This window comes from Crinia signifera, chromosome 2 (assembly GCF_055691185.1).
Source record: "Crinia signifera chromosome 2, ASM5569118v1, whole genome shotgun sequence".
Lineage (NCBI taxonomy): Eukaryota > Metazoa > Chordata > Amphibia > Anura > Myobatrachidae > Crinia > Crinia signifera.
Window position 1 is genome coordinate 173,070,055 of NC_139218.1, and position 27,790 is coordinate 173,097,844.

Sequence of the window (27,790 nt, forward strand, 5' to 3'; positions counted from 1 at the left end):
CACCCCCATACCTACAGTATATACAAATATCCCATCTCTGTACATATATGCATCCCCCATATACATATACATCCCATCTCTGTACATATATACATCCTCCCCCCCCATACATATATACAGCCCCCCATGCATATATAAATACAAGTTACAACATAACCGACAAAAATTAGGGCACCTTACAACTGGTGCTGGGCGTGACAGTCACTGCAGTTCTGGGTCATGGAGCCTTTGGCTGGGCTCCTGTTGCCGTCCCCCTACTCCCTGTTGTGTTACTTAGGCACAGGTGCTAGCAGGGAGGCAGGGGATTGGCTGTAAACGGCAGTGGGGAACAGCTGGACCTGCTTGGGGGTGAGTCGGACAGCCTGTTCTTCATGCTGCCAGCGTCACGGCGCTGATGTCTGTCAGGGTGATAAGGTGCAATCAGCGGTAGCCGGCAGCAGGAACAATCATAATGCTGGGTATGCGGACCGCAATGGGGATAAGAGTGGTCTCAGGACATGGGAGTGATCTAATAGCACAGTTGTAATAATTACTGTGTCTTAGAAAGTATGCCCAATACACAACAGGCACCCATATAATCATTAGAGTATACCCAGGCAGCCCCAATGCTGATTATTTGTATTGATGGTTTGAACAATACAAGTATCACAAAGACCCTTGCCGCTTATTTGTTGCATGGATATATATATATATACAGTGTGGGGGAAAAAAAAGTATTTGGACAGCCAGCAAAACATAACATCACATTGTATGATTTTTTTTAAACAATTTATTTGTATATTCTTGTGTTAAATAAATATTTGGACACCTATCTACCAGCAAGATTTCTGGCTCTCATAGGCCTGTTACTACTTTAAGAAGCTCTTCTATGCTCCACTCTTTGCCTGTATTAATGACACCTGTTTGAACTGCTTATCTGTAAAAGACACCTGTCCACACCCTCAAACAGTCAGACTGCAACCTCTCCACCATGGCTAAGAGACCTGTCTAAGGACACCAGGGACAAAATTGGAGAGCTGCAAAAGGCTGGCAGGGGCTACTCGACAATATGCAAGCAGCCTGGTGAGAAGAGATAAACTGTTGGTGCAATAATGAAAAAACAGAAGAAATACAAGATCACAGACAATCTCCCTCGACCTGGGGCTCCATGCAAGATCTCACCTCATGGGGTATCAATGATCTTGAGAATGGTGAGGAATCAGCCCAGAATTACATGCGGGGGACCTGGTCAATGACCTCAAGATAGCTGGGACCACAGTCACAAAGGTTACAATTCGTAAAGCACTACATCGTCATGGATTCAAATCTTGCAGCATCTGAAAGGTCCCCCTGCTTAAGCCAGAACATATCCAGGCCCAAATAGTCCGCCTGGGCAACTAAGGAGTAGCTCCTTAAGAAGCATTTCAAGGCCCTGGAGTGGCCTAGCCCAAACCAAAATCTGTGGAGGGAGTTGAAAGTCCATTTTGCCTGGTGACAGCCCCAAAACATGACCAATATAGAGAAGATCTGCATGGAAGAGTGGACACACTGTAGCAGGTACAGTTTTAGCCCAGAGATCCGCACTTACATCCACTATATTAAATCAGGGTGCTCCACTAGAGAATATACAATATTCCAAACATATAGACAGTTCCGGTTATCAGCCAGAGAAGGCACTCATGACCTACAGTATAGCAGGTAAAAAAGGCTTTTAATTGTAATAGAAATTGTGTTGACGTTTCAACCCCGGAGAGCCATTTTCAAGTCAAGCACAGGGTATTCAGTGTGTCAGCAAGCAAGCAAGGAGTACACTGATAATGCCACAGAACCCAATATACCTGCCGATCCCGCAGTCCACTGCCCGCAGCAAGGTACTAAAACAGCTCTTATATTTTTTTTTACTAATAATATGAGACCTTGTTACATAGCAAATATCCATACAGACAGGGAGTGTCAAGATTATTTATTATGCCCACTTGACCAGTGTCTACTTTCTTTTATCAGTATAGCTGCAATCTGAAATGTATATTTGTATATGTTTCTGCGCTAATATTATTAGAAGCAGGGCCAATATATGCAGATATAAAATCACACTCCTGAAATAACCAATATTTTTAAACGTAATATAAAATATAGTAGGAAATGTTTAAAGGTGGATCAAAGCTCAATAAAAAAAATTATAAAAGAAAATATATGAATATTAGTGAGCAATGACACCAGAACATGGTTTCATCGATATAAGTCCTTTTAATATGAACAGGTCCCCTTTAATGGACTGAATTCTGCACTGCAGCTACAGAGTTGTGCGCCTGCAATATTAGAGTAGACCTTTCACATGGTTACCTCTCCCAAATGTATAGGAGCTGTCGGTTAGGTGATGTGCAATGACATAGGCTGTAGTGAAGCTGGCAGAACTCCATACTCATTCTGCCAGATGGGTCATTGTACGTAGCATACAGCTAATGACAGCGTGGCAATCGGGAGATTGAGGATAAAGTGAAGTCCCCCTATTGCCAGATACTGCCTTATATCAATTCCATGGCACATCACCTAACCGATAGCAGTGCAACAGCAGCTATACATTTGGGAGAGGTAAGTCCATGACCCTGTGAAAGGTCTAATGGGGCCTACTCACTTAGTGATTTAGGGGCATTTTGTAATCGGTCTCACTAGATCGCTTAGCAAATTCCCCTACATCACTCCATGCATCAATATCGCCCAACTATTAATATCCAGCATGCTGGATAGTAATCAATCAGTGCCAGTGGTCTCACTCTCATTGTGTGAGACCATTAGCATCTCTCAGAGGGTGTGGATCGTTTTGTCTACAGTACTGTGGTCGACAGTCATTAGGTCAACACCGTTGGGTCGACAGGGGGGAAGGTCGACATGGGTCAAGATCGGCAGGTGTTTAGGTCAACATGTGACAATGTCGACATGGGTTTAGGTCGACATATGTATTAGGTCGACAGGTCGTTAGGTCGACATGGGTTTTTCGCAGTTTTTTTACCCGAATGTCGACACAGTCGACATGGACACAGTTGGAAGTGAACTGCAGCCCCTCGCATCGCTCGCTTCGCTCGCAATGTTTCGGGCACGGTGCGTCGCTGCACTTGGCACACTATTTTATTCTCCCACCACAACCTAGTGGATGGTAGGGCATGAAATTCCGCCTGTCGGCACGTCGGCTCAAAATACAGTGAAAAAACCCATGTCGACCTAACAACCTGTCGACCTAACCCATGTCGACCTAGCGCATATGCCGACCTAAACCCATGTCGACTTTGTCCCATGTCGACCTAAACACCTGTCGACCTTGACCCATGTCGACCTAGAACCCTGTAGACCCTCCCCCCTGTCGACCCAACGGTGTCGACCTAATGACTGTCGACCAAGTGTGGTCGACAATACGACCATATGCCCTCTCAGAACGCTTTAGCCTCTTCCTGTGTGTAGGGCCCTTAATAGTGCAGGCACACAACTCTGTAGACACACATTACAAGTGCAGAATTCAGTCCTTTTAAAGCAGGGGTGTCAAACTCAAATTCATCAGGGGCCGCATCAGCAGTTTGGTCACCCTCAAAGGGCCGGTTGTATCTGTAGGACTATGTGTCCACTCTTTATTATAATAGTGTCCTTCATACAAGTATGTCCCAAATAATACCACTGTAACTCAGCAGTAGCATTTCCCTCCTGCTATTGCTGTGAACTGCAGTGCATTAGGGCACACGCTGCCTGCACAGGGGGGCAGCACTCAGTCTTAGGGCATATGTCCTGCTTATTATCATGGGACACCGCAATTAATGATGGGCTGCAATGTGCCAGTGCACACACACACACATAGGCAGAGAGTTTGACACTTACCCGCTCTGATGCGTCCACTCCAGTCTGAGCTGCTCCACCACCAAGGACACAGCTGCGCTATCACACAGGCGCATTTCCCTCTCCCTCCTGTGAGTAGCGCTCCTCGCACTATCTATCCAGGAGTGGGGGGCAGCGTGCTCCCGGTCACTGTGCAGTGCACACTCAGCAGTAAGTGACCTGGAGCGCACAGCAGCAGCAGCAGCACCATTCACAATGACGGACCTGCTCTTTCCTCTCTCTGGCTCCTATACAGCAGGTGGGAGTGGAGGAGGGGTTGACGACTGGCGGCACTGCGCTAGAGGGTAGATGTTCTCTGGCTTGTAGGCTGTCGCGCATGCGCTGAAGAGGCGGCTTTCTTGTTTAAAAATAAGAATAAAAGGTGAAGGCTGGCGGCGGCTGCGCGGGCCACATGAAGAGGTCTGGCGGGCCGGATTTGGCCCGCGGGCCTTGTGTTTGACACCCCTGTTTAAAGGATCCTGTCCATATTAAAAGGACCTAATGACTAGCCACACCTCTCTGGTCAAGTGGCCACACCCCTTCAAGCAAATGACCTGGCATCCAGTGCACTTCTCTGGTGGGCACTTCATGTCGGAGTCTAACACTGGAATTATTATATGGGCAGGTGTGAGATGAGCTCACAGCATTGTAACTAGGGAGGCCAATCCCTGGATCGGGATTGGCGGGATGCTGGGATTTTGGCCTAAAAATGGCGGGATTTGAATGCTGGGATTGAGCCTTCTGGGATTGCGGGATTAGTACCTGATTGCAAAATACTGGCAGGCAGCAGCGTGGCTGTTCCAAACAGTGTGCTGTAGCGGCATGGCGATGGCCAGGATGTGCAGCATGACCCATGACATCCTGTCTGACAGCACAGCCCGGCCGCCGCCATGCTGCTTACAGTACACTGTTCTGAAATCGGTCGCCTGGCCACATGCCCGCTGTGCAGCTCCCAGCCGCCTGCCCCCTGTGTTGCTCCCAGCCGCCCACTTACTGGAGATGGTCTTGCCTGTCACCACCACCATGTAAGTAACAGTGTAGTGCAGGGATCCAGGGAATTCTGGGATTGAATATTTTTCCAATCCAGAATTCTGGGATTGGCATCCCTTGTTGTAACATTGTTTGGGCCCCCACAAAACAAGCTGGCAATGCTCCAAAGAGCACATAACGCAAAGAAAAGAGGTGCATAGATGGAATTGTCCTTGGGTCCTCCCACCCATCCTTGTGTTTTATAAACAAGACCTGGCCAGTATAATAAACCCATCATTTCATTGACAGGTGGTCCACCTGGAAAAAGCTTGCAAAGTTCTCTAAATCATAGATAGCTACAAACATACCACCTCTATATATAATGACTTTCACATTATAAGAAGACAGTGAGGTCAAAACAAACTGCCAATGACACAAAGTGGCAAGGAAAGGCTAAGGCCTTGGCCTGTGTTTATGCCTTTAGTCTCACTTACAGGCCACATCTTCAGTTGACGGTCTCCCCTTATTCCACAATTGTCCGGATTATACTCCAGTCTGTCTTCACCAGCTAACTTATACAGCAGCACAGTGCAGCATTGCTGGATTTATACGGCAGCACCGCTAGACTTATATGGCAGATTTATATGGCAGCACAGGGCAGCATGGCTGGACTTATACGGCAGCCCAGGACACTACCACTGGACGTATGTGAAAGACTTATACGGTGGTGCAGCTAGGTGCCACAGTGCCTGGAGCAGGGGCATGTTTTGTGCCCCTCCCCACACACACACACACACAAAACAAAAATTATGGATATCAGTGCTTCATAAATTTCAGGGAGGGTAGGCAACTATGGTGCCTAGACACCCTGGGGTGACTCAGGAAACTTGCAGGGGTACCTTGGGTTAGTGGACCAGGATTGATTTAAATTATACTGTATATGGGCAATGTAATAGGCAAAACCAGTGCTGGTGGTTGCTAATCATAACATATGTGGAAAAACAGAAGCAAATCATGATCCTCACCACATAATTGTGATATATATATAAACACAATGTACTGAATTTAATATATTTTTCTGAGTTTCTCCAGAAGAAATATTCGCCTAGGGGTGACTTGAATACATTGTGATGCTCTAGAGTTCTGTGATTCTTTCTGCCCAACTGTGAGAGCAAATTGCTCTTCCTTTCCATGTATTATGTGTGAAAACTGGGCACACTTGTGCAAACTGAGGTGCCACTGAAAAGTGTTTTGCACTTTGCTATGGCTTTTTTCATGCTTCTTAAGACCATGTCAGGGGCAAACGCAGGATTTTCAGAAGGGGGTTTCAAGAGGGGCAGAGCAAAGCACGGAGATGGACACTTACTGTAGGTGACCCAGTATATGCCGGGTCAGTTAAAGTATTATAGATAGACCAAATGTATATAAATAATAATATATTTATATAAATATATATATATATACATAACAGCAGTGTAGACCCCTGGGCATAGCAATGTATTGGGGCCCCTACCTATCCTCCAGCGGTAGGGGTGGGGGGTGCTATGAGCGGAAGCTTTGATGTCCTGCGGGTGGTAGGGGGTATTATATCAACCGCTCAGCATGTAGGGCTCAGTAATTTCCACTAATTACCCCTTTACTGGGTAAATAGTTGGAGATGAGGTGGGAGAAGGGGGCATTGGGCTGAATGAAGGGGTCCCAATACATAACTTCCAGGGTGGTAGAGGATGTTTAATAAGCAGAGGATGGGGTATATAGTGGAGTGGGCTTATTATTCATAATTTTCTGGTGGGAGGACAATTTGCTTGACGGCAGATATCTCCAGTTCCTGGAACTTGATTTCTTAGTTTTTTATGGAATTTAAAAACTAGAGAATCCCACCTGCCAAATGGTACTGGGGACTAGGGGATCAGATTTCAGGAGGCAGAGCAATCCGCCAACGAGTATATAAAACTACATACCAGGTGTGTGGAGCTGGAGCAGTAACCAGCTGCTTGAAGGCTGTTATCTCTGATTCTGGGCACAGTAGAGACAAGCTTCTAGTGTCCCTCAAAGGGGGAGAGTCCCAGCTTTTGGAATATACCCTCAGAAAAACTCTAAGTCAGACAGACAGAAACTGAAATATCTGACTGGGGAGAGCAATTAACAGGTTTGGATGGGGACCACTGTTTTGAAGTCAGATATCTCTGGTTCCCCAGGGCCGATTTTTACAATTCTTGTACCCATGGAAAGAGGGGACCCTCAGCTTTCAGACTCAGGCCCTCAGATTCCTGGGGGGGTTTCAGGATACACAGAACCCCCCCCCCCCCCTATGTGCGATACTGCATGTAGTTTATTTACAAAGTGGTAGCATGTAAAAAACCTCCACTTACTTGACTCATTTGTTCCAAAAATATATAAGGTCAGTTCTTTTAATAGCTGTGTTTTGCTATTAAAAGAATTTCCCTTTTAAGTTTGTCATAAACATTAGTAAATAAACCCCATACTGTATGTGTTCTTCTCTTTCATCTTCTGTGTATCTCTGTAGACCACTTTGTTGTATACCATTACAAATATATACTAATTAGTATTTTCTTATGTCTATTTTCTGAAGGTCACAATGGGAGGCCCATGGTGAATATGCTGCATCAAACACTGATGAATGTTCAGCGACTTTAATGTATTCAATCAACTTGAAACAAGAGGGGACCGTCAGCTTTGAATATGTTTACCCAGACAGCAATATTGTTTTTGAGTTCTTTGTGAGTATCCATTGGACAAAGTAATTATTGGCAAAAAAAAAAAAAACTGACCAATGCTTAGAAACGCTTAAGATACTATTTTAAGAAGCAGAGATCCCTGAATCTGGTTACGCACTACACAATATTTCCAATGATTTTGATGGGTCGGAATGACAATCTTAATATCATCTAGTGTGTATCATCGTCAGAGACATCCTTCGGTGTTTGTACATGCAGTATGATGGAGGACATCATCACCCCAGCTGCTATGTCATCCTGGATACAGGGCCGGTGCAAGGGACCGGAGCGCCCCAGGCGAGTTGGGGTGGGGGCGCCCCGGTGCCCGGGGGTGGTACCTGTATTATAAAACTGGCGGCGTCCCTGCAGTGCTGGAGCGGGCAGGGGTGTCCATGCCGCGGGGGTACCTGCGGCGCTATCACTGTGTATAAAGCTGCTGTCTGCGGGGTCCCTGCAGTGAATAGAGAATAACTAGCGCTATGCGGCGGCGCGGGAAGCGCTTCTGATTTTAAAAACACTTGCCGCACGTATGACATACAATGATGTTTTACGCCCCCCCCCCCCCACTATCCACGCCACCCCGAAGCGTGGTGAGCGCAGCGGAACGCGTCCTCCGATGTTTTCATTATCATGACCCCACTATCCACGTCGACGAAGAGTTGATATGATATAGTGTGGCGAGCGCAGCGAGCCACCGAGCCTGAACCGTGGCAAGCGGACGCGGATTACTTTACATGCATTCCGTGTCCCCTTGCGGGGCTCGCTTCGCTTCGGGATCGGTGGCTCGCTGCGCTCGCCACACTATATAAGGTCAACTCTGCGCCGATGAGGAAAGTGGGGGTATGAAAAAGTCGGAGGAAGCATTCCGCCGCCCCTCGCGGGGCTCGTTGCGCTCCCACGTTTCGGGGTGGCGTGGATAGTGGGGGGAGGGGGTGCCTAAAACCTCTTAGGATGTCATACAATCATATTATTGTATAGCTAATGTAATGGCATCGCACACCCTATAAGATGGCATGCGATTTTGCAGGAGGTGCGATGCAATGCGATCCCCTGGGGGCATACAGAGCAGTGAATAAATTACATAAAAAAATCACATCGCATCGCACGGCACTAAAATGGCCCATGCGATGCGATGCGATTTTTCTACGCATAAAAGCCCACTAAGCAATTAGCTTAGTGGGCGCCGTGCTAGGAAACAAGTACCACAAATAGAATAACTACAAATAAATATTAAACCATTATTAAATAAAATGTTAAACTAATATTTATAGCAGGACAAAGAATGATTCATAATTTAATGGTAATCAAAAGCTTGATCTAGCAAAGATTGTGGATAGTTACATTCTTTAACCCTTCGAGTGCCAAGGGAATTTGTCAAAAATAGGTGAAAAAATTGCCCAGCAAACATTTTTATTCATCAAAATGACCTGTAATGTTTACCTTATATAGGTACACATTTTTACACAACATTTTTATTTGGATTTATATAACAAATGTGATCGACACTGGCATTTTTAGCAAATATTTTGTGCAACTCTCGCAGAGATTTTGGCACTCAAAGGCATAAAAAAATCCACAAATTCAACTACTTGAATATGAAATGTATTAATTTTAGTACAATTCCTCCCAATACGGTGTAGTTGGCTCTTTGGGACATTATTAAGTCATTTGTATTAATATTACGGTGTATGGAATAAAATTGCACCCATCTACTTATAGGATGTGGTAGCTGTTATTCCCTCTACTACCTCCACTGTAATATCTAAATAATTAATACATGAAGAATCATGAGTGTAAGTGAATGATAGACCAAAAGTGTTATTATTAGGGTCAGAATAAACAATGTAATGATTTTTTTAAATAAAAAAGGAGAAGTGTGCTCTGCGCTCAATATAGCAGCTTTTTTCAAGTGATACCAATTTTATGGGTTAATTAAAAGTGCTGGAGTATATAATAAAGTATGTGGGTATAGGTGTATATGGTAATAAGTAAAAGTGTGCTATGCCGTACAGGATTAAAACAAAGTTAAGACGATGTTTACAGCTCTTTATGAGCAGCTTTGTTGGGGATTGTGGATCGTAGCAGTGGTTAAGCATCCGTAAGCATCAATGTAATGATTAGCATTACTGCCTCACAGCACTGAGGTCATGGGTTCGATTTCCACCATGGCCCAAACTGTGCAGAGATTATATATTCTTCCCATGCTTGGGTTTCCTCCAGGTTCTCTGGTTTCCTCCCACAATCCAAAAATATACTGGTACACTAATTGGCTCTCAATAAAATGAACCCTATAATTAAATATTATATGCCAACATTATGGAGGCATATACAGTTCATCATCTCTTCCTCCCCTGGGTAGATCTGATCACAACTTGGTACACATCTGACCGGTTAACGTGCCTATTGTTAACAGGCAGCCAGTGTCTACACGTTCTGTGAAAAGATGGTCTGAGGAGGCCCTGAAGGACTATTTTGATTCTACTGTGTGGGATGTGTGAGACTCTCATGGGGAGGACATCAACGGTCTTACGGATTATGTTACAGACTATATTAACTTTTGTGTGGAAAACACTGTGCCTGTAAAAACAGTATAGTGCTTCTCGAGCAATAAACCCTGGATTAACCCTGGTATAAAGGCTCTTCTCAAAGATAAAAATAGGGCTTTTAAGTTAGGCAACAAGGAGGAGTTGAGGACTGTGCAGAGGGAATTGAGGGTGAAGATTAGGGAGGGTAAGGTGAGCTGTAGAAAGAGGATGGAGGAGCAGCTTCCGCTTAAGAATGTCAGGGGAATCTAGAGAGATCTAAAAACCATTTCTGGGTTCAAAGATGTAGTATCCCAGTCTAATTAGGATTTTAAGTGGGTGAATGATTTGAAAAAAAATTTCAACAGATTTCATCAGACTGTCCATTCACCCCCCGGTAAACTGTCATCACCAACAGCGGTGTCCTCTATCACCCAAGCCAGGGCATAGCTCTACTATCCCTATCGCCTCCACCATGTCCATTACAAAAAATCAGGTGAGGAGGAGGGAACTGAGTAGGGGTAATGTAACGAAGGCTGAGGGTCCAGATGGTATCAGTTCATGAGCCCTTAGGTCCTGTGCTGGGCAGCTGTGTGGGATAGTGGCGGCCATCTTTAATCTAAGCCTGGAGCAAGGGAGGGTATTGAAACCGTGGAAAACCTTGTGTGTGGTACCTCTGCCAAAGTCATCTTGTCCCAAGGACTTCAGTGACTATAGGCCGGTTGCATTGACATCTCAGCTGATGAAGTCCCTGGAGAGGTTGGTCCTTGGCTAACTTCGACCCCTGGTAAGAACTTCTATGGACCCATTGCAGTTTGCTTATCAGCCTGGAATTGGTGTGGATGATGCTGTCCTATATTTGATGCAGATATCCCTACCTCATCTGGAGAGAGCTGGGGCCACTGTGAGAATAATGTTCTTTGACTTCTCCAGTGCTTTTAACACCATTCAGCCCATGCTTCTGGGGGAAAAGCTGGTTGACTCTGGGGTGGATCATCATCTAATCACCTGGATCCTGGATTACTTTACTAACCGCCCACAGTATGTGAGGACCAAGGAGTGCCAGTCCGATACTATTATTTGTAGTACATGGGCGCTGCAGGGAACAGTTTTGGCACCATTTCTTTTTACCCTCTATACTGCAGATTTCACATCAACCTGTCATCTGCAGATGTTCTCTGATGAAGGACGCAGTATTAGACTTAATACTTACAAATGGTGACAGAATATCTGACATAAATGTGGGTGAAAATCTGGGATCCAGTGACCATCAAGCAGTATGGTTCAAAATAAAGACAGAGACTGACTCATCGCACACAAAAACAAAGGTGTTAGATTTTAGGAAGGCTGATTTTGTAGAGATGGGAAACTCTGTAAGGGATTCTTTGGCAGAGTGGAGGAACTTGGAAGGAGTGCAGGATAAGTGGGAAAAAAATAAAAGTGCAATTCTAAAAGCAACAGAACTTTGTGTCAAAAGAGTTAGGAAAAACACAAGAAAAAGAAAGCCATTGTGGTTTGCAAAAGAAGTAGCAAGTATTGTGAAAGCAAAAAAGTTGGCCTTTAAGAAATTTTAGCAGACGCAGAAGAATGAGGACAAAGAGGTGTATCTTGTTAGACAGAAGGAGGCTAAGAAGGTAATCCGATGTGCAAAAGCACATGCTGAAGAGAAAATGGCCCAGTCAGTGGGTAAAGGGGGGGAAACTTTTTTTAGGTATATAAGTGAAAGGCGAAAAACAATAAGTGGAATAATTAGACTGGCGACAGAGAGTGGAAGTTTTCTTGAGGGGGACAATGTAATAGCAGATAATATTAATAATTATTTCTGCTCAGTATTCCCTGCTGAAAGAGAGGGGAAGGGGATACAGTTAAGTTGCAAGTATAGTCAGAAAACTGAGGGAGAGACAAGTACATTTACAGAGGAGAAAGTCCTCACAGAACTCTCAAAACTGAAAGTGGATAAATCAATTGGGCCAGATGGGATACATCCAAGGATACTAAAAGAGCTTAAAGGGGAGCTGGTAAAACCAATAACAGAATTATTCAACCAGTCACTAGCTACTGGAGTAATCCCAGAGGACTGGAAAACAGTGAATGTAGTCCCACTGCACAAAAGTGAAAGCAAGGAAGAGGTAAGCAACTATCGACCAGTGAGCCTTACATCAGTAGTAGGGAAATTGATGGAAACACTCTTAAAACAAAGAGTTGTAGAATATCTCAAAACCAGCAATTTACAGGATCCAAAAAGCATGGGTTTACTGGGGGAAGATCATGTCAAACAAATCTTATTGACTTTTTTGACTGGGTGACTAAAGTAATAGATCAAGGTGGGGCTATAGATGTAGCTTATCTAGACTTTACTAAAGCTTTTGACACTGTCCCACATCGCAGACTGTTAAATAAACTTGAAAGCTTGGGATTGGATTCTAAGATAGTTGAATGGATAAGAGCCTGGTTGCAGGACAGAAAACAGAGAGTTGTAGTAAACGGAGTACAGTCAAAGGAGGGAAAGGTTACAAGTGGAGTACCCCAGGGATCTGTACTTGGACCAGTGCTTTTTAATATCTTTATTGGTGATATTGCAAATGGAATTGAGGGTAAAATGTGCCTTTTTGCAGATGACACAAAGGTATGCACCAGGGTAGACACACCAGGAGGGGTAAAACAAATGATTGAGAATCTAGGTAGATTAGAGGAATGGTGAAGAGCATGGCAACTACAGTTTAATGCCAAAAAATGCAAAATCATGCACTTGGGTCTCAGAAATCCAAAGACTAAATATAGTATAAATGGCACTATAATGGAAACTAATGAGGAAGAGAGGGATCTAGGTGTCACTATTTCAGGGGACTTAAAAGCAGGTAGGCAATGTAACAAAGCAATGAAGAAGGCAAGTCAGATGCTTGGTTGCATAGGGAGAGGGATCAGCAGTAGAAAGAAAGAAGTAATAATGCCACTGTATAGGTCATTGGTACGACCTCACCTAGAGTATTGTGTTCAGTTCTGGAGGCCATATATCCAGAAGGATATAAATACATTAGAGACTGTACAAAGAAGGGCAACTAAAATGGTGCATGAGCAGTAAATTACAAAAAACAGGAAAAGCACCCACTGTTAGGAGCTGATGCTCACGTGTTCAGAGTCCGCAAGAGTTCTCTATTTTCTTCCCAAAGGATATATGCAAAAAAACATAAATAAGAGAAACACAATGTGTAGTCCTGTTTCCAAAAATAGTTATAGTTTTTGGGTTTTTAGGGCCACATAAAATTTCCTCCTTCTTTCCAGTGTTGTTCTATCTTTAAGGGTTCACCACGTGTTGTCTGATTTGTGTATAAGCTGTCGTACATGTATGCTTACATATATCAGGTGCTTTAAACAGACATCAGGGTATCTTTATGACAGGTATTCTTACTTGTATGCTTACTTTAAGCTATGTGGGGATCCTCACATCGAGGTATCTTTGACCAAGGACACACCTCCAGTAAATTTTTCACGTAGTTTTATTGTAAAAATGGGTAAATTCATATGTACATAAAAATGTTTTCCAGAATGCTAAAAATTGCATACCAGTTACTATGGATTGTTCTAAGGCCCAGGTTCGGGAGTCACAAAAAGATGTTATATGCCCGGGAATGCTCACCAATACCAAGGGTTGATAAAGACCTGAGGGTTGAAACGCGTCGGTACGGTGCTGCTGTTTTTTAAGGTATATCCAGTATATGTTCTTTGTAATAGACCCTTGGTATTGGTGAGCATTCCCGGGCATATAACATCTTTTTGTGACTCCCGAACCTGGGCCTTAGAACAATCCATAGTAACTGGTATACAATTTTTAGCATTCTGGAAAACATTTTTATGTACATATGAATTTACCCTTTTTTACAATAAAACTACGTGAAAAATTTACTGGAGGTGTGTCCTTGGTCAAAGATACCTCGATGTGAGGATCCCCACATAGCTTAAAGTAAGCATACAAGTAAGAATACCTGTCATAAAGATACCCTGGTGTGTGTTTAACCCCTTCACGACATATGACGTATATATACGTCATATGGCCGTTGCGGGGGAATCAAGCCAGCTCACGGAGTGAGCTGGCTTGAAAGAGAGCAGGTAATGGCTGTATATTACAGCCAGGTCCCTGCTCTCACGGCCACGAGCGGCGAGTTCGCCGATCGTGGCCGTTTAACCCTTTAAGCACCGCGGGCAAAGCGCCCGCAGTGCTTAAATAGCTGATCGGAGGGGGGGCGCCCCCCTCCGGCGCCGATCGGGGCCCCCCGCAGCGAGATCGAATGGTGCAGATCGGTTGCCATGGTAGCCAGGGGTCTAATGTAGACCCCTGTGCTGGCCGTATATGCATACCTATTACATCCTGCCTCAGGCAGGATGTAATAGGAAGTGCATAAAATCACTACGTTCAGCCATAGAGCTCTATGGCTGAACCTAGTACAGGCGATCGCGCCCCCTAGTGGTCAAGTACACTAGGGGGCCTTGTAGTAAAAGTAAAAAAAAAAAAAAAATAAAGTTTAAAAATAAAAAAAAATAAACAAATATTAAAAGTTCAAATCACCCCCCTTTCCCCATTTCCCAAATAAAAATAAAAAAAAAATAAAAAAAATAAACATATTTGGTATCGCCGCGTTCCTAAAAGTCCGATCTATTAAAATATAACATTAGTTATCCCGCACGGTTAAAGGCGTAAACGGAAAATAATCCCCAACGCCAAAACTACGTTTTTTGGTCGCATCGCGTACCCAAAAAAAAATAACTAAAAGAGATCAGAAAGTCGCCCATATCCCATAATGGTATTAATTAAAAAGTACACTTCAGCCCGCAAAAAATGAGCCCTCACCCAGGTCCGTAGGTGGAAAAATAAAAAAGTTATAAGCCGCAGAACATGGCGACGCAACGCAAATTAGAAAAACCGTAAAAGTTGCGATTTTTTTTTTTAGTGGTAAAACATAACGAAAACTATATAAGTTTGGTATCGCCAGAATCGTAACGACCCATAGAATAAAGATAACCCATCATTTTAAACGAACTATGAACTCCAAAAAAACCGTAACCAGCGCAAAATTGTGCAATGGCGTTTTTTTTTTTTTTTACCCCACATTGAATTATTTCCTGATTCCCCAGAATATTATACGGTATAGTAAATGGTACCATTACAAAGTACAACTTGTCCCGCAAAAAAAAAGCCCTCATGTGTCTATATAGCCGGAAAATTAAAAAAGTTACGCTTATTTGAACGCAAGGAGGAAAAAAAAAAAAATTACCTTAAAAGGCAATGTCGTGAAGGGGTTAAAGCACCTGATATATGTAAGCATACATGTACGACAGCTTATACACGAATCAGACAACACGTGGTGAACCCTTAAAGATAGAACAACACTGGAAAGAAGGAGGAAATTTTATGTGGCCCTAAAAACCCAAAAACTATAACTATTTTTGGAAACAGGACTACACATTGTGTTTCTCTTATTTATGTTTTTTTGCATATATCCTTTGGGAAGAAAATAGAGAACTCTTGCGGACTCTGAACAAGTGAGCATCAGCTCCTAACAGTGGGCGCTTTTCCTGTTTTTTGTAATTTACTGTTTATCCATTACCCAGGGAAGGTAACCCCTGGGCAGGTTAGTGCTGCCCTTTTCAGCGCCATTGGTTTTATTACATTTTATTGTATTTAAAATGGTGCATGGCCTACATAACAAAACGTACCAGGAAAGACTAAAAGATCTTAATATGTATACTTTAGAGCAGAGAAGGGAATGGGGGGACATGATAGAAACTTTCAAATATATCAAGGGTTTTAACAAGGTACACGTGGGAGAAATTCTTCACAGGAAGAGGAGCAACAGAACACGTGGACATGCACTGAAACTAGAGGGAGGAAGATTCAGGGGAAATGTTAGGAAGAAATACTTCACAGAAAGAGTAGTAGATAAGTGGAATAGCCTACCATCAGAGGTGGTAGACGCAAATACAGTAGTACAATTTAAACATGCTTGGGATAAGCATATTGATATCCTTACAAAAAAATAAGGATCAAATATGGTTTGAGGTAACATGTTTAAAAAAGGGGCAGACTAGATGGGCCAAGTGGTTCTCATCTGCCGTCAAATTCTATGTTTCTATGAGAGCTTTAGAGGCCTTACCGTTCTCAGGGAACGTGTTATTCGGCCCAGAGCTGGACAAGATAGTGACCACAGTAGCCACTTCAAAGACAGCATTCCTTCCGTCTGCACCTCCTAAGGGAAGGTCAGTGAATTTTAGTTCCTTTCGACCCCAAGGAAAGGTCAGAGGTCAGCCCTTGACCAGACCATCCCACCAGAAAAGGACCCCCAGTAATAGGGGGAGACAGTCTTGGACAGGACGCCATCAGACTCCCAAGCAGCCTGAAAAGCCCGCGGCATGAAGGTCAGGCGGCCCACCGGGATCCTCGGGTGGGCGGTCGCCTCCTGCAATTCTCCGACATATGGCAGAAGACCTCATCAGACAGATGGGTCAATGCCATAGTATTGCAGGGTTATTCGCTACCATTCCACGGATGACCCCCAGCCTGGTTTTTCAAAACAGGCTTACCACAAGACAAGGACAGAGCTCAAGCTCTCTCCAGCTCCATTCAATCCCTCCTAGACAGGAATGTCATCGTTTTGGTATCTCCCGGTCAACAGGGGAAGGGGTTTTACTCAAACCTCTTCCTGGTTGGGAAACCGGACGGCTCATATCGACCCATTCTCAATCTGAAACATCTCAACAGAATTATCAAGGTGCCCAGGTTCAGGATGGAGTCCCTTCGGTCAATCCTCCAGGCCCTGGAGCCGGGCAATTTTATGACATCCCTGTACATCATGGATGCATACCTGCATGTACCAATCAGAGAGGATTACCAATGCTTAGTGCGGTTTGCAGTTCAGAACTCTCATTATCAGTTCACGGCATTGCCATTCGGCCTTTCCACAGCTCCCAGGGTCTTCACGAAGATCATGGCCGTGGCCCTGAGGACCCAGGGGATTCGAATCCTACCTTATCTGGACGATCTTTTGATCATAGCACAATCTCGGGAGGTTCACCTCCAGATCACAGTGCAGCTTCTCCAGTCACACGGGTGGCTCATCAACTGGAAAAAATCCAGCGTGATCCCGGTACAGAACGTGATCCATCTGGGAGCTCGGATAGATACAGTGGCCGAAAGAGTCTATTTACCAGAGGAAAATATCTCTTCCCTTCTCGGAATGTTGACGGCATTCCTGAAACATCACAGAGTGTCAGTACATCAGAGCATGAAAGTTCTGGTTTCCTGCTTCGAAATGGTGGAGTTCGTTCAATTGCATTCCAGACACCTGCAGTTGGAATTGCTTCGGAGATGGAACCGCTCACAAGAGGGGATCAAGACCCAGACCTTTCCCTTGTCCAGTCGGACAAGGATCTCCCTCTCTTTGTGGCTACACCCGGAAAATCTTTGGAAGGGTCGTCAGTTCTCGGCTCACGAGTGGGAAATTCTGACCACAGATGCAAGCCTCAGAGGTTGGGGAGCAGTACTCTCTTTTCAGGGTCATTGGTCAAGAGTGGAAGCAAAGCTTCCCATAAACATCTTAGAGATAAGAGCCATTTATCGAGCAATCATCAAGGCAGAACACCTGGTCCAGTCCAGACCAATGAAAGTCTAGTCGGACAACGCCACTGCTGTGCATGTGGTCCATGCTTACATGGGCACAACCAGGAGTGCAGCAGCAATACGGGTGGTACTCCCTCTACTTCAGTGGGCAGAGAATCACCTTCTGGCGCTCTCGACCGTACACATTCCCGGAATAGAAAATTGGGAAGCCGATTTCCTAAGCCATCAGGACATACAATCAGGAGAGTGGAGTCTTCATGAGGAGGTATTCGATCAAATAGTGGAACGCTGGGGCCTTCCTCAAATAGATCTCATGGCGTCCAGGTACAACCGCAAGTTACCTCATCAAGGAGCTCGCTCAAGGGACCCAGGAGCAGTATTAATGGACGCCCTATCAGCTCCTTGGCCGTTCTCCCTGATTTATGTTTTTCCACCAGCAGCTCTCCTTCCCCATCTCATCTGAAGGATCAAGCTAGAACCAGAAACATTCATACTTCTGGCACCATACTGGCCGAGAAGAGGCTGGTTCCCGCATCTACTAGCACTGTCCCTGGAACCTCCATGGCATCTTCCACTGAGACAGGACCTGTTATTTCAGGGTCCGTGCTTACATCCAGACCTACAGACGTTGGCTTTGACGGCGTGGCGATTGAAACGCAGATTTTAAGGTCCAAGGGGTTTGCTCCAACAGTGGTTCAGACCATGTTAGCCTCAAGAAAACCCTCATCTTCGCGGGTTTACCACCGTGTGTGGAAAGCCTTTTACACTTGGTGTGCTCAGAGGAGTTTTTCACCCCAGGAATTCCATCTTTCCAGGGTCTTGGCTTTTCTCCAATCGGGCCTGGAGCTAGGCCTACGTCTGGCATCTCTTAAGGTGCATGTGTCGGCACTTTCTGTGCTTTTTCAAAGGCGCCTTGCAAAGAGAATGGCTGTCCAAACCTTCTTGCAGGGAGTTTTGCATGTTCAGCCCCCGTTTGTTCGAGCACTCTGGATCTATGTCAATCGTACAAGAGAGATACGCAAATCAGATGCATTATTTGTGTTATATGACCCGGCCAAAAGAGGTTGGCCGGCTTCAAAGCAGACGTTGGCCCGTTGGCTGCGCCTAACTATAAAGCAGGCTTATTTGTCAGCAAATAAGCCCCTCCCTATCTCAGTTAGAGCCCATTCTACTCGCTCAGTGGCTCCACCTGGGCAGCTCATCAGGGGGCGTCTGCAGAGCAATTGTGTCGGGCGGCCACGTGGTCCTCGTCACATACTTTTCTCAAATTTTTTAAATGCGACACGTTCGCCACAGCAGATTCTGCTTTTGGGCGCCGTATCCTCAGTGCAGCTCAGGTGCGTCCCACCCTTTGAGGGGACAGTCCCACTGTCTCAGTGTCCACCATGAGTATGATAGAAAAAAGTGGATTTTGGTCCTACCTGGAATATCCTTTTTTCTGAATCCATGGTGGACGCTGGGCGCCCACCTCACGCACGGTGCTGACAATGAGAGGGGATCTTTCTTTTTTCTTAAATTCACTTCTGTACGAGTGGTTCTATCCTTTCTCTTCCTGTCCCTACTGGGCTAGCTTTAAAACAACTGAAGCCTAGGGGGGCATGGAGGAGGAGGAGCCTGGGCTGCACCCAAAGAAATTTAATCTCCTTGGTGCCTGTCGCTGGTGGCTCCACCCACACCCCACTGTCCCAGTGTCCACCATGGATTCAGAAAAAAGGATTTTCCAGGTAGGACCAAAATCCACTTTTGGTAGCTTGCTGACTTACTGGGTCCGATGCCTAGTCATTTTGTCCCCTTATTTTGGAAACCAGGACCGGCCCATGAGCCTGGTGCTGGTTATAGAAATACGGGGGGGACTCCATTTCTTTGTCCTGCTGAATTTCTACAACCAGGACAGGTTCAATGAGACCAGGGGACCCCACGCAGTTTTTTAAAATTATTTATTTTCTCTGTTGTTGTTGTTTTTTTTACACAGGGTAGCATTGCATTGATCTGACTGATCCGTGCCATACTGCTTCATACTATTTTGGCGGCCATATTTTGGATGCCATTTTGGCGACTTATTTGGTGGCCAGATTTTGGTAAATATGGCCACCAAATACGAACGTCTACTACAAAGGAAAATATGAATCTGGATAATATGTCAGCTTTGTAAAGCTTTATAAATTTGACATACTGTATTCTCCATTTGTATTTTCAGGGCGTATATGGCCGAACCTGTTCATACTCGTCCATATGGACGGCTGTAATTAGTAATTTTCCCCCGGTACTTATGTATTAGCCGGGCGCCTGGCTTATATGTGGCGGCGCCCCCTTACACTTACTTTGTGGCTGCCCGCAGTGGGGCGGGCTACTTTGGCCGTGCAGCGGGCTTGGTGGGGCTGGAGCAGCGGGCGGAGGGGGGATAGAGCCAGCGGTGAGGCGAGGCATCCTGCAACAATGTACGTCATTCAGCATGCTGCCGCTTGGGGAGCATCACATGTTTTCCCGGTTCCCCCAGCGGCACTCTACGCAAATTGCTTACATTGCTGCCGCCGGGGACGTAGTGCCGGAGGATGGGAACACTGCAGCTGGGGAACACTCCATGGGGAGATCATGGATGGTAAGTATTAATGCACTACACACACACACACTCGCAATCATATCCCCATTATCCACTTCATACCCCCATTATCCACGTGGGAGTGGCGAGCCCCATTATCCACGTGGGCTCGCCACACTTTATCGCGGGGCTCGCTGTGCTCGTCACGCTTCGGGCTCGGTGGCTCGCTGCGCTCTCCACACTTTATAAATTTAAATCCACGCCCACGTGGATAATGGGGGTATGACGTGGATAATGGGGATATGATCCATTATGTATTAGCACAGCTCCAGTTACGTGAATTATGTAGTTTATGTAATTTGCGTAAGTTCCGTAGTTTCCGTAGCCAGCATAGTGGTGTATTGGTATTCTCAATACACCACTACACAAACTACGTAATGGACGCCCTGCTAATACACAAGTACCTTTTCCCCTTCCTATCCTAGCCTTTCCCAGCTCTTCCTTCCACTTTGATACTGATACTGCAGCATCATGAATCTAAATAGGTGAGTTAATAAAGGTGCAGGTACTTTATAAATGTGCAGTGAAGCAGCTGACAGTATGAAGTCGATTTCCATTGTATCATGCAGTGGTGTAACAATGGTGAGGCAGACCCTGCAGAAGCTTGGGGGAGCCTGTGCTGGTGGGGTTTGTCTGGAGCGCCAGGTCCAGGATGCTACTGCGAAGCCACCGCCTGCCTGCTTAAGCAGCAGAGACCGGACTCTGTAGGTGAGCACCTTCTTCCCTCCCTCCTCCCTCTCGAGTGCACCTACCTCTCGAGGGTGTCCAAGCTGATTTCAGTGCCTGCGGATCCCCCCTGCAACCAGCAAATAGATGCTCATAAAGTCCATTCCCCCTTCTGCCCCTGCCATCGGAGAGAGCTTCCGCTTGCAGGCTAGCTACACCCCTGGCACCACGGGCAACATTGGTGGCTCCCACCCAGCCCAGCAGTGCCTGCAAGCAGGGTGCAGGCATGAAGATCACATCAACAGAGTAAGATAGGGAAAGCTAGCTCCCACACCACCACGGAGCCTCTTTACTCTTTCTTTAAGACACTTAAACATAACCTATAATTTGCCCTATAGTGTCGATGAAAAAAGAAAAAATTTGACGCACATGCGCACTGAATGAAAATTGCACATGCGCAATAGCGCCACTATCTTTTCCATGCAGCTTTTATGGATTGTGTTGTCTGCAGTTCATGAAGCAGTGCTGAGCTGGCAGAAATGCTTACCATTGGAAGCCGTAGCTGCCGGATCACAGTCCAATGTGATTAGCAGATTGTGCTTCCAATAGGAAGCCTCTGCATTCACTCTGCTTATTGAAGGTGGCAGATTTTTACTGTAGGGGCTGCTGTCCCTAGGTAACAACCGCCACTACTTCATATTCAACTTTTTAAACTCTTAACCAACACTCCTCCCACCCCATTTTTTTGCATAGTACTATGTTTGTATACCTGCCTAATACCACATTGTATATTATATAGTATACATTAATTCTGTAATGGGCATTACTGTGTGCGGCATAATGTGTAATTGCTATTAAGATGTGTGGTATAATATGCAATGGGCATTATGGTGTGTGGCACAATTTGTAATAAGCATTACTGTGTGGGGCGTAATGTGTAAGGGACATCACGGTGGTGGCACAATGTGTAATGAGCATTACGGTGTGGAGCATAATGTGTAACAGACATTATGGTGTGTGTCACAATGTGTAATTAGTATTACGGTGTGTGCCATAATGTGTAATGAGCATTACAGTGTGTGGTAAGGTAACAGCATTGCGATGAGGCCACACACCCTTTTTTTGCTATGGACAAATGAACAAATTCTTTAATTGAATATTTTATATATCTTTTTCTTGGAGGGTATTCATATTTTTACTGTTCACACTGGTAGCCAAATTGCCAATAAACACCAGAATTTTTTTTTGGCAGGGGAGAGCAAAATTCCTAGTTATGCCAAAAAATAGAATTTATTCTGAATATACTATGCTATTGCTATCCTGAGATGGCTATAGTGCAGTGGTTCCCAAACTGTGTGCCGTGGCTCCCTGGGTGCCTCGGGGCACTTGCAGGGGTGCCACGGGTTGGTGGTCCAGGAACATTTCAAAATGATTTATGATCAATTATTCATGGACAAAACCAGTGCTGGTGGCTGCCAATCATAAAATATGTGCACAAATAGAAGCAAATCATACCATAAAAATCGCATATAAAACACAATCTACATCATTTTATTTTATTTTTTTGGCCTAGGGGTGCCATGGAAAAATTCTGATATTCTAGGGTGCCGTGAGTCGAAAAAGATTGGGAACTCCTGCTAGAGTGGAAGGATTAATGTGGGATGCTCTTGCTGGAAAAGGCCTCTTTTAACCTTAAATAGGGCTATTCTTCCATTAATATATAGTAGTAGTAGTAGTAGTACGTTTATTTATAAGGCGCCACAAAGTGTCCGCAGCGCCGTACATAGCAAACAAAAAAAAAAAATTACAAGGTAACGTACAGGGTGTGTAGAAAGATACAGTATAAATAGGGGTATAGCTGGTAGAACTAAAATCAGCATCAGTTCAGAAGTAGGTGTCAAAATAGTCAAGGAGACCGAAGATGAAGTAGAGGAAGGGAAGAACAGGACAGGAGCACAGGTGAGGTAATGAGGTAGGGTGAGTACGTGAGGAAGGAGGGCCCTGCTCATAAGAGTTAACATACTAAAAATAGGTGGGTGGACGAACGAAATACAATAGGATAAGTAGGAACGGAGGGGAACGGAGGCAGGATAGGAGGATCAAAAGAGGTTAGGAGGAGGGATAGGCTAGTCGAAAAAAGTGGGTTTTGAGGGAGCGCTTGAAGGAGGTAAGGGAATCAGATAGCCTGATGGGTGGCGGGAGGTTGTTCCAGTGCAGGGGGGCAGCGCGAGAGAAATCTTGGATACGGGAGTGGGAGGAGGTGATTAGGTGAGAGGTCAGTCGGCGGTCAGCGATGGAGCGAAGAGGACGGGAGGGAGTGTGGATAGAGATCAGTGAAGAGAGGTAGGGAGCTGTGGAGGAGGAGAGAGCCTTGTAGGTGGTGGTGAGGAGTTTAAAGAGAACTCGGAAAGGAATGGGGAGCCAGTGAAGAGATAAACAGAGGGGGGAGGCGGAGGTAGAGCGGCGGGAGAGGAAGATGAGCCTAGCAGCAGCGTTAAGAATGGATTGGAGAGGTGCGAGGCGGGTGAGAGGTAGCCCAGAGAGAAGGATGTTGCAGTAGTCAAGGCGGGAGATGACAAGAGAGTGAATGAGAATTTTGGTCGCGTCAGTGGAGAGGAATGGTCTGATGCGTGAGATGTTGCGTAGGTGAAAGCGGCAAGACTGTGAGAGAGCACGAATGTGGGGGGTGAAAGAGAGGGAGGAGTCAATGATGACACCGAACTCATAGCAATGTCTTTTTACCACCATGAAATGAGCAGCACAGTTTATGTAGTGGTTACCATGACTGCCTCATTGCCCTAAGGTCATGAGTTCAAATTCCTTTCCAACGCACTGTCTGTGTGGAGTTTTGAGGATTTTTTTACATGTGTGTGCAGATTTACCTTGGATGCTGCAAAAAAGAAAAAAGGGAAAAGATTATCTTTTCTTCTATGCGCCAAAAAAAGAAGACAGAGTATTTCAATTGTTTATTATAATGTTATTTAAAATTTAACTTTTAATTTATCTGTTTTAAAACTGCTTTTTCTGTGAAATATTAGTGCAGTAAACAAAAATTAATTAAAATCGGTGTCAGTGTGTCTTTCTTTAATCCTTTAATTTAATTCTTATTCAGAGACGTGTGTTGAGATTATTTCTAGATATCCAGATACTTTATTTTATCATGTGTATGATACAATGTTTTCTTAATGGATTATAGTTGTATCAAGGTTCCTCTCATTTATTCTTCCTCTAGGAGTATATTTTTGTATTAATCTCAGAGGGGTGGAGGGATAGGAAGATATAGATAGACAGGTTTTTATATATTTTAGCTGTCTTGTCTTATTTTACACATGTGATAATGTATAAGGTTGATTTTCTTTAACAACACATATGACTCTGATTTTTGTTTGATTATTAATTTTCAGGTTGGGATTTGTGACCTTTTTCAGCATCAATATTGCACCGCCCATAAGTTTATTTATTTATTGCCAGCACACTATAAATCAACAGCGCAGACATTATTTAGCGGCGTGTATAAACTAAATCACATAACGCTGCCCTCTAATTGGAGCAAAATTGCATTCATGTGAATCTGCTACAAGTACGCTACAAATGAATAAACGCAGTTGTTACCCAGCGTTCTGTGTAAATTAAACTACACAACGCTGTCATTTACTAAAGGAAAACTGCATTAATTTGAACTTTGCTGTTGACATACTATAAAACACAGCTATCTATCCAGCGATGTGCTGAAATCAATCGATTTGCTAACAATAAAACTGCACTCATAAATATTGAATAATACCACAATCCCAAAATATAACCAATAAAGGTATACAGTATATTAAGGGATCAGCGGAAGATTATTCAACTAACAATAACAGTGTATTCACGCCATATAAACTTATGGGCGGTGCAATATAGATGCTGAAAAAGGTCACAAATCCCAACGTGAAAATTAATAATCAAACAAAAATCAGAGTCATATGTGTTGTTAAAGAAAATCAACCTTATACATTATCACATGTGTAAAATAAGACAAGACAGCTAAAAAATATAAAAACCTGTCTATCTATATCTTCCTATCCCTCCACCCCTCTGAGATTAATACAATAATATACTCATAGAGGAAGAATAAATGAGAGGAACCTTGATACAACTATAATCCATTAAGGAAACATTGTATCATACACATGATAAAATAAAGTATCTGGATATCTAGAAATAATCTCAACACACGTCTCTGAATAAGAATTAAATTAAAGGATTAAAGAAAGACACACTGACACCGATTTTAATAAATTTTTGTTTACTGCACTAATATTTCACAGAAAAAGCAGTTTTAAAACAGATAAATTAAAAGTTAAATTTTAAATAACATTATAATAAACAATTGAAATACTCTATCTTTTCTTCTGTGAGCCAAAAAAAGAAGACAATCTTTTCCCTTTTTTGCTCATAAACCCATTGTCTTTGGCTGCACCCCCACAGAGATCACACATAAATTGGAGAACATTGTCTCGTTTGGGGCCCCATCGGGTGCTATAGCATCAACCAGTGCAGACTTCCCAATTCCCTTTTCCCTTTTATGACTATTACCTTGGATGCTCTAGTTTCCTCCCACATTCCAAAAACATACTAGTATATTTATTGGCTTCTGCCAAAAAATAAAATAACTCTAGTATGTAAAAGTCCATGTGATAGTAATTAGGAATGAGCGTGCTTGGATTCTGGGAATCCAAACGCCTCTGAGAACTTCCTATCCGATCCCTATTCTAAGCACTGATTGGGTATTCCCATCCAGACTCGGAAGTTAGAACGAGGCAAAACGTAGTCATCCCACGTCGGATCTCGCGAGATCCGGAAAGCATTTTTTAGTCCGTGCGGATCGCTGCCATCTTCACTCCAGCATTTTTGAGTCTGGGCGGATCGCTGCCATCTTCACTCCAGCATTGGAGAGGGAACTGGGAGGAAGGGTCCGTGTCACTGTTGGTCTGGTGTTGAGCATGTGGGGTGGCGACCTGCTGCTGTCCTGTAATTTGCTGCTGTATAATTGCAGTCCTGTGGTACTGTGCTGCCTAGTGCATCATCCTGTGCTGCCATAAGTCCAGTCCTGTGGATCTGTGCAGCCTAGTGCTGGTGTCCTGTGCTGCCATATGTCCAGTCCTGTGGTGCTGTGATGCCTAGTGCTGTAGTCCTGTGCTGCCATATGTCCAGTGCAGTGATACTGCTGCCTTAGCCCAGTGCAGTGATACTGCTGCATAAGTCCAGTCCAGTGATACTGCTTCATAAGTCCAGTCCTGTGGCAAAGGTGTGCTGCTGGAAATTTTGAATTGAGTTACTGATGAGAAACAACACACTGAGGAGTTATCCAGGCACTGTGGGAGAGGGTTGCTGCTGTCAATTTTAAATTGAGTTACTGAAGAGTGAGGACACACTGGAGAGTTATATATCACAGTGGGAGAGGGGTGCTGCTGTCCTAGGGTGCTGTATCAGATATTAAATTGCAATGAAGAGTAAACACACTGGAGTAAAACAAAGGTTTTGTGCATGGCCCACCTGAAACATTGCATTTTTTTCCTGCCAATATATTACATTATTGTAAGCTTACAAGCAGGGCCCTCCTACAGATGGAGCTAGTCTCTTCTTTGCTGGCGCTGCACCAGCGCCAGAATCTGGCGAAGAGGCACCCCATCTGACTGAGACGCGCGTGCGTCTCACACGCACGCGCATCTCAGTTTCGGCGGGGAGACGGGAACCCTGTACGTCTCCGCTTCAGGGAGACGGACAGGGTTAGGGGGGTGGAAGGCAAGGCGGCTGAGACCCCGGGCAAACCCTGGGCGAACCTCGGCGAGGCGGCAGGGACCCGGAGGGAGCCCCGTTGTAAGGCGAAGCGCGCGCATCTCGTCCACTTACGGCGGCTGGCAGGGGATGGCGGCTGGCGAATCTTCCGCCATTCCCTGCAAGAGCGAGACCCGCTCCATCTGTACCTCTATATCGGTCTGTGTAGTTACCGTACAGCCAAGTGTAGTTACCATACAGTATTGGTAGGGTCAGGCCTAGACATTGCAAACTGTGGACACACTTGGACTCTGCTTGGAGATTTATAATATCTGAATGCACAGTTAGGTCCTGTGCTTTAACAAGATTTTTTTTTTTAGAAAGGAAGGAGGGTTTCCATCTCCATGAGACGCTGAACCACCAGTCATGAACAAGGCCTTAGCCTTTCCTTGCCACTTTCTGTTGTAAATAGCATGCTGCCAAGTTAGCGTTTTTCTGTAGATAGTTAAAATAGTTTTTGGGTTATTAATTATTATTACGTTTAGGTTGTTGGATTTTACATTCCTTCTATGACATTGTGACATTGGCCTGAGCAGACAATGTTGATGGACTTGCATGTCAGTGTCATGACTGGTGCCAATAGCTTCAGCACTAGTAGTAGGAATTATTTCCTGATCTTTTTTTTTTTTTTTAGCAATGTAATTTTTTATTAAGGGTTTTGTTCCGTTGCACACGGAAGGGGAGAAGGGTACAGAATAAAGAAGGGAGGAGGTACAATCCAACATGCAACGGATTTTACAATTGGATACATTACTTACAAAAGATTACAATAAGATTACAGATAAGAACAATGCAATATCGAGCGTATTCTGGCGATGGAAAGGAGTGGGACAGGTAGGCTTATCGCTACATTAGGCCATGTCATATAATAGTGTTGCCCCTTCTGGAGTGGCCGCATACTCCCGCCAACAGGACCATGACACTAGAGGAGAAGATGGTTTTGACGAGGAGACCAACCCCATAGTTTCCATTTGGTATGAATGGTGGAGTTTCCTGACAATTTTGCTAAAAGGCGGGGGGGATG

General features: G+C 44.6%; 1 protein-coding gene across 1 annotated transcript in view; it reads left to right on the plus strand.

Moving 5' to 3' along the window:
- Positions 1 to 27,790, plus strand: part of ELAPOR1 (endosome-lysosome associated apoptosis and autophagy regulator 1) — a 514,464-nt gene that overhangs the window by 183,302 nt on the left and 303,372 nt on the right. Inside the window, exon 4 of the mRNA XM_083173204.1 lies at positions 7,403 to 7,550. Coding sequence (XP_083029330.1) covers positions 7,403 to 7,550 — 148 coding nt within the window. The remainder of the gene's footprint in view (positions 1 to 7,402; positions 7,551 to 27,790) is intronic.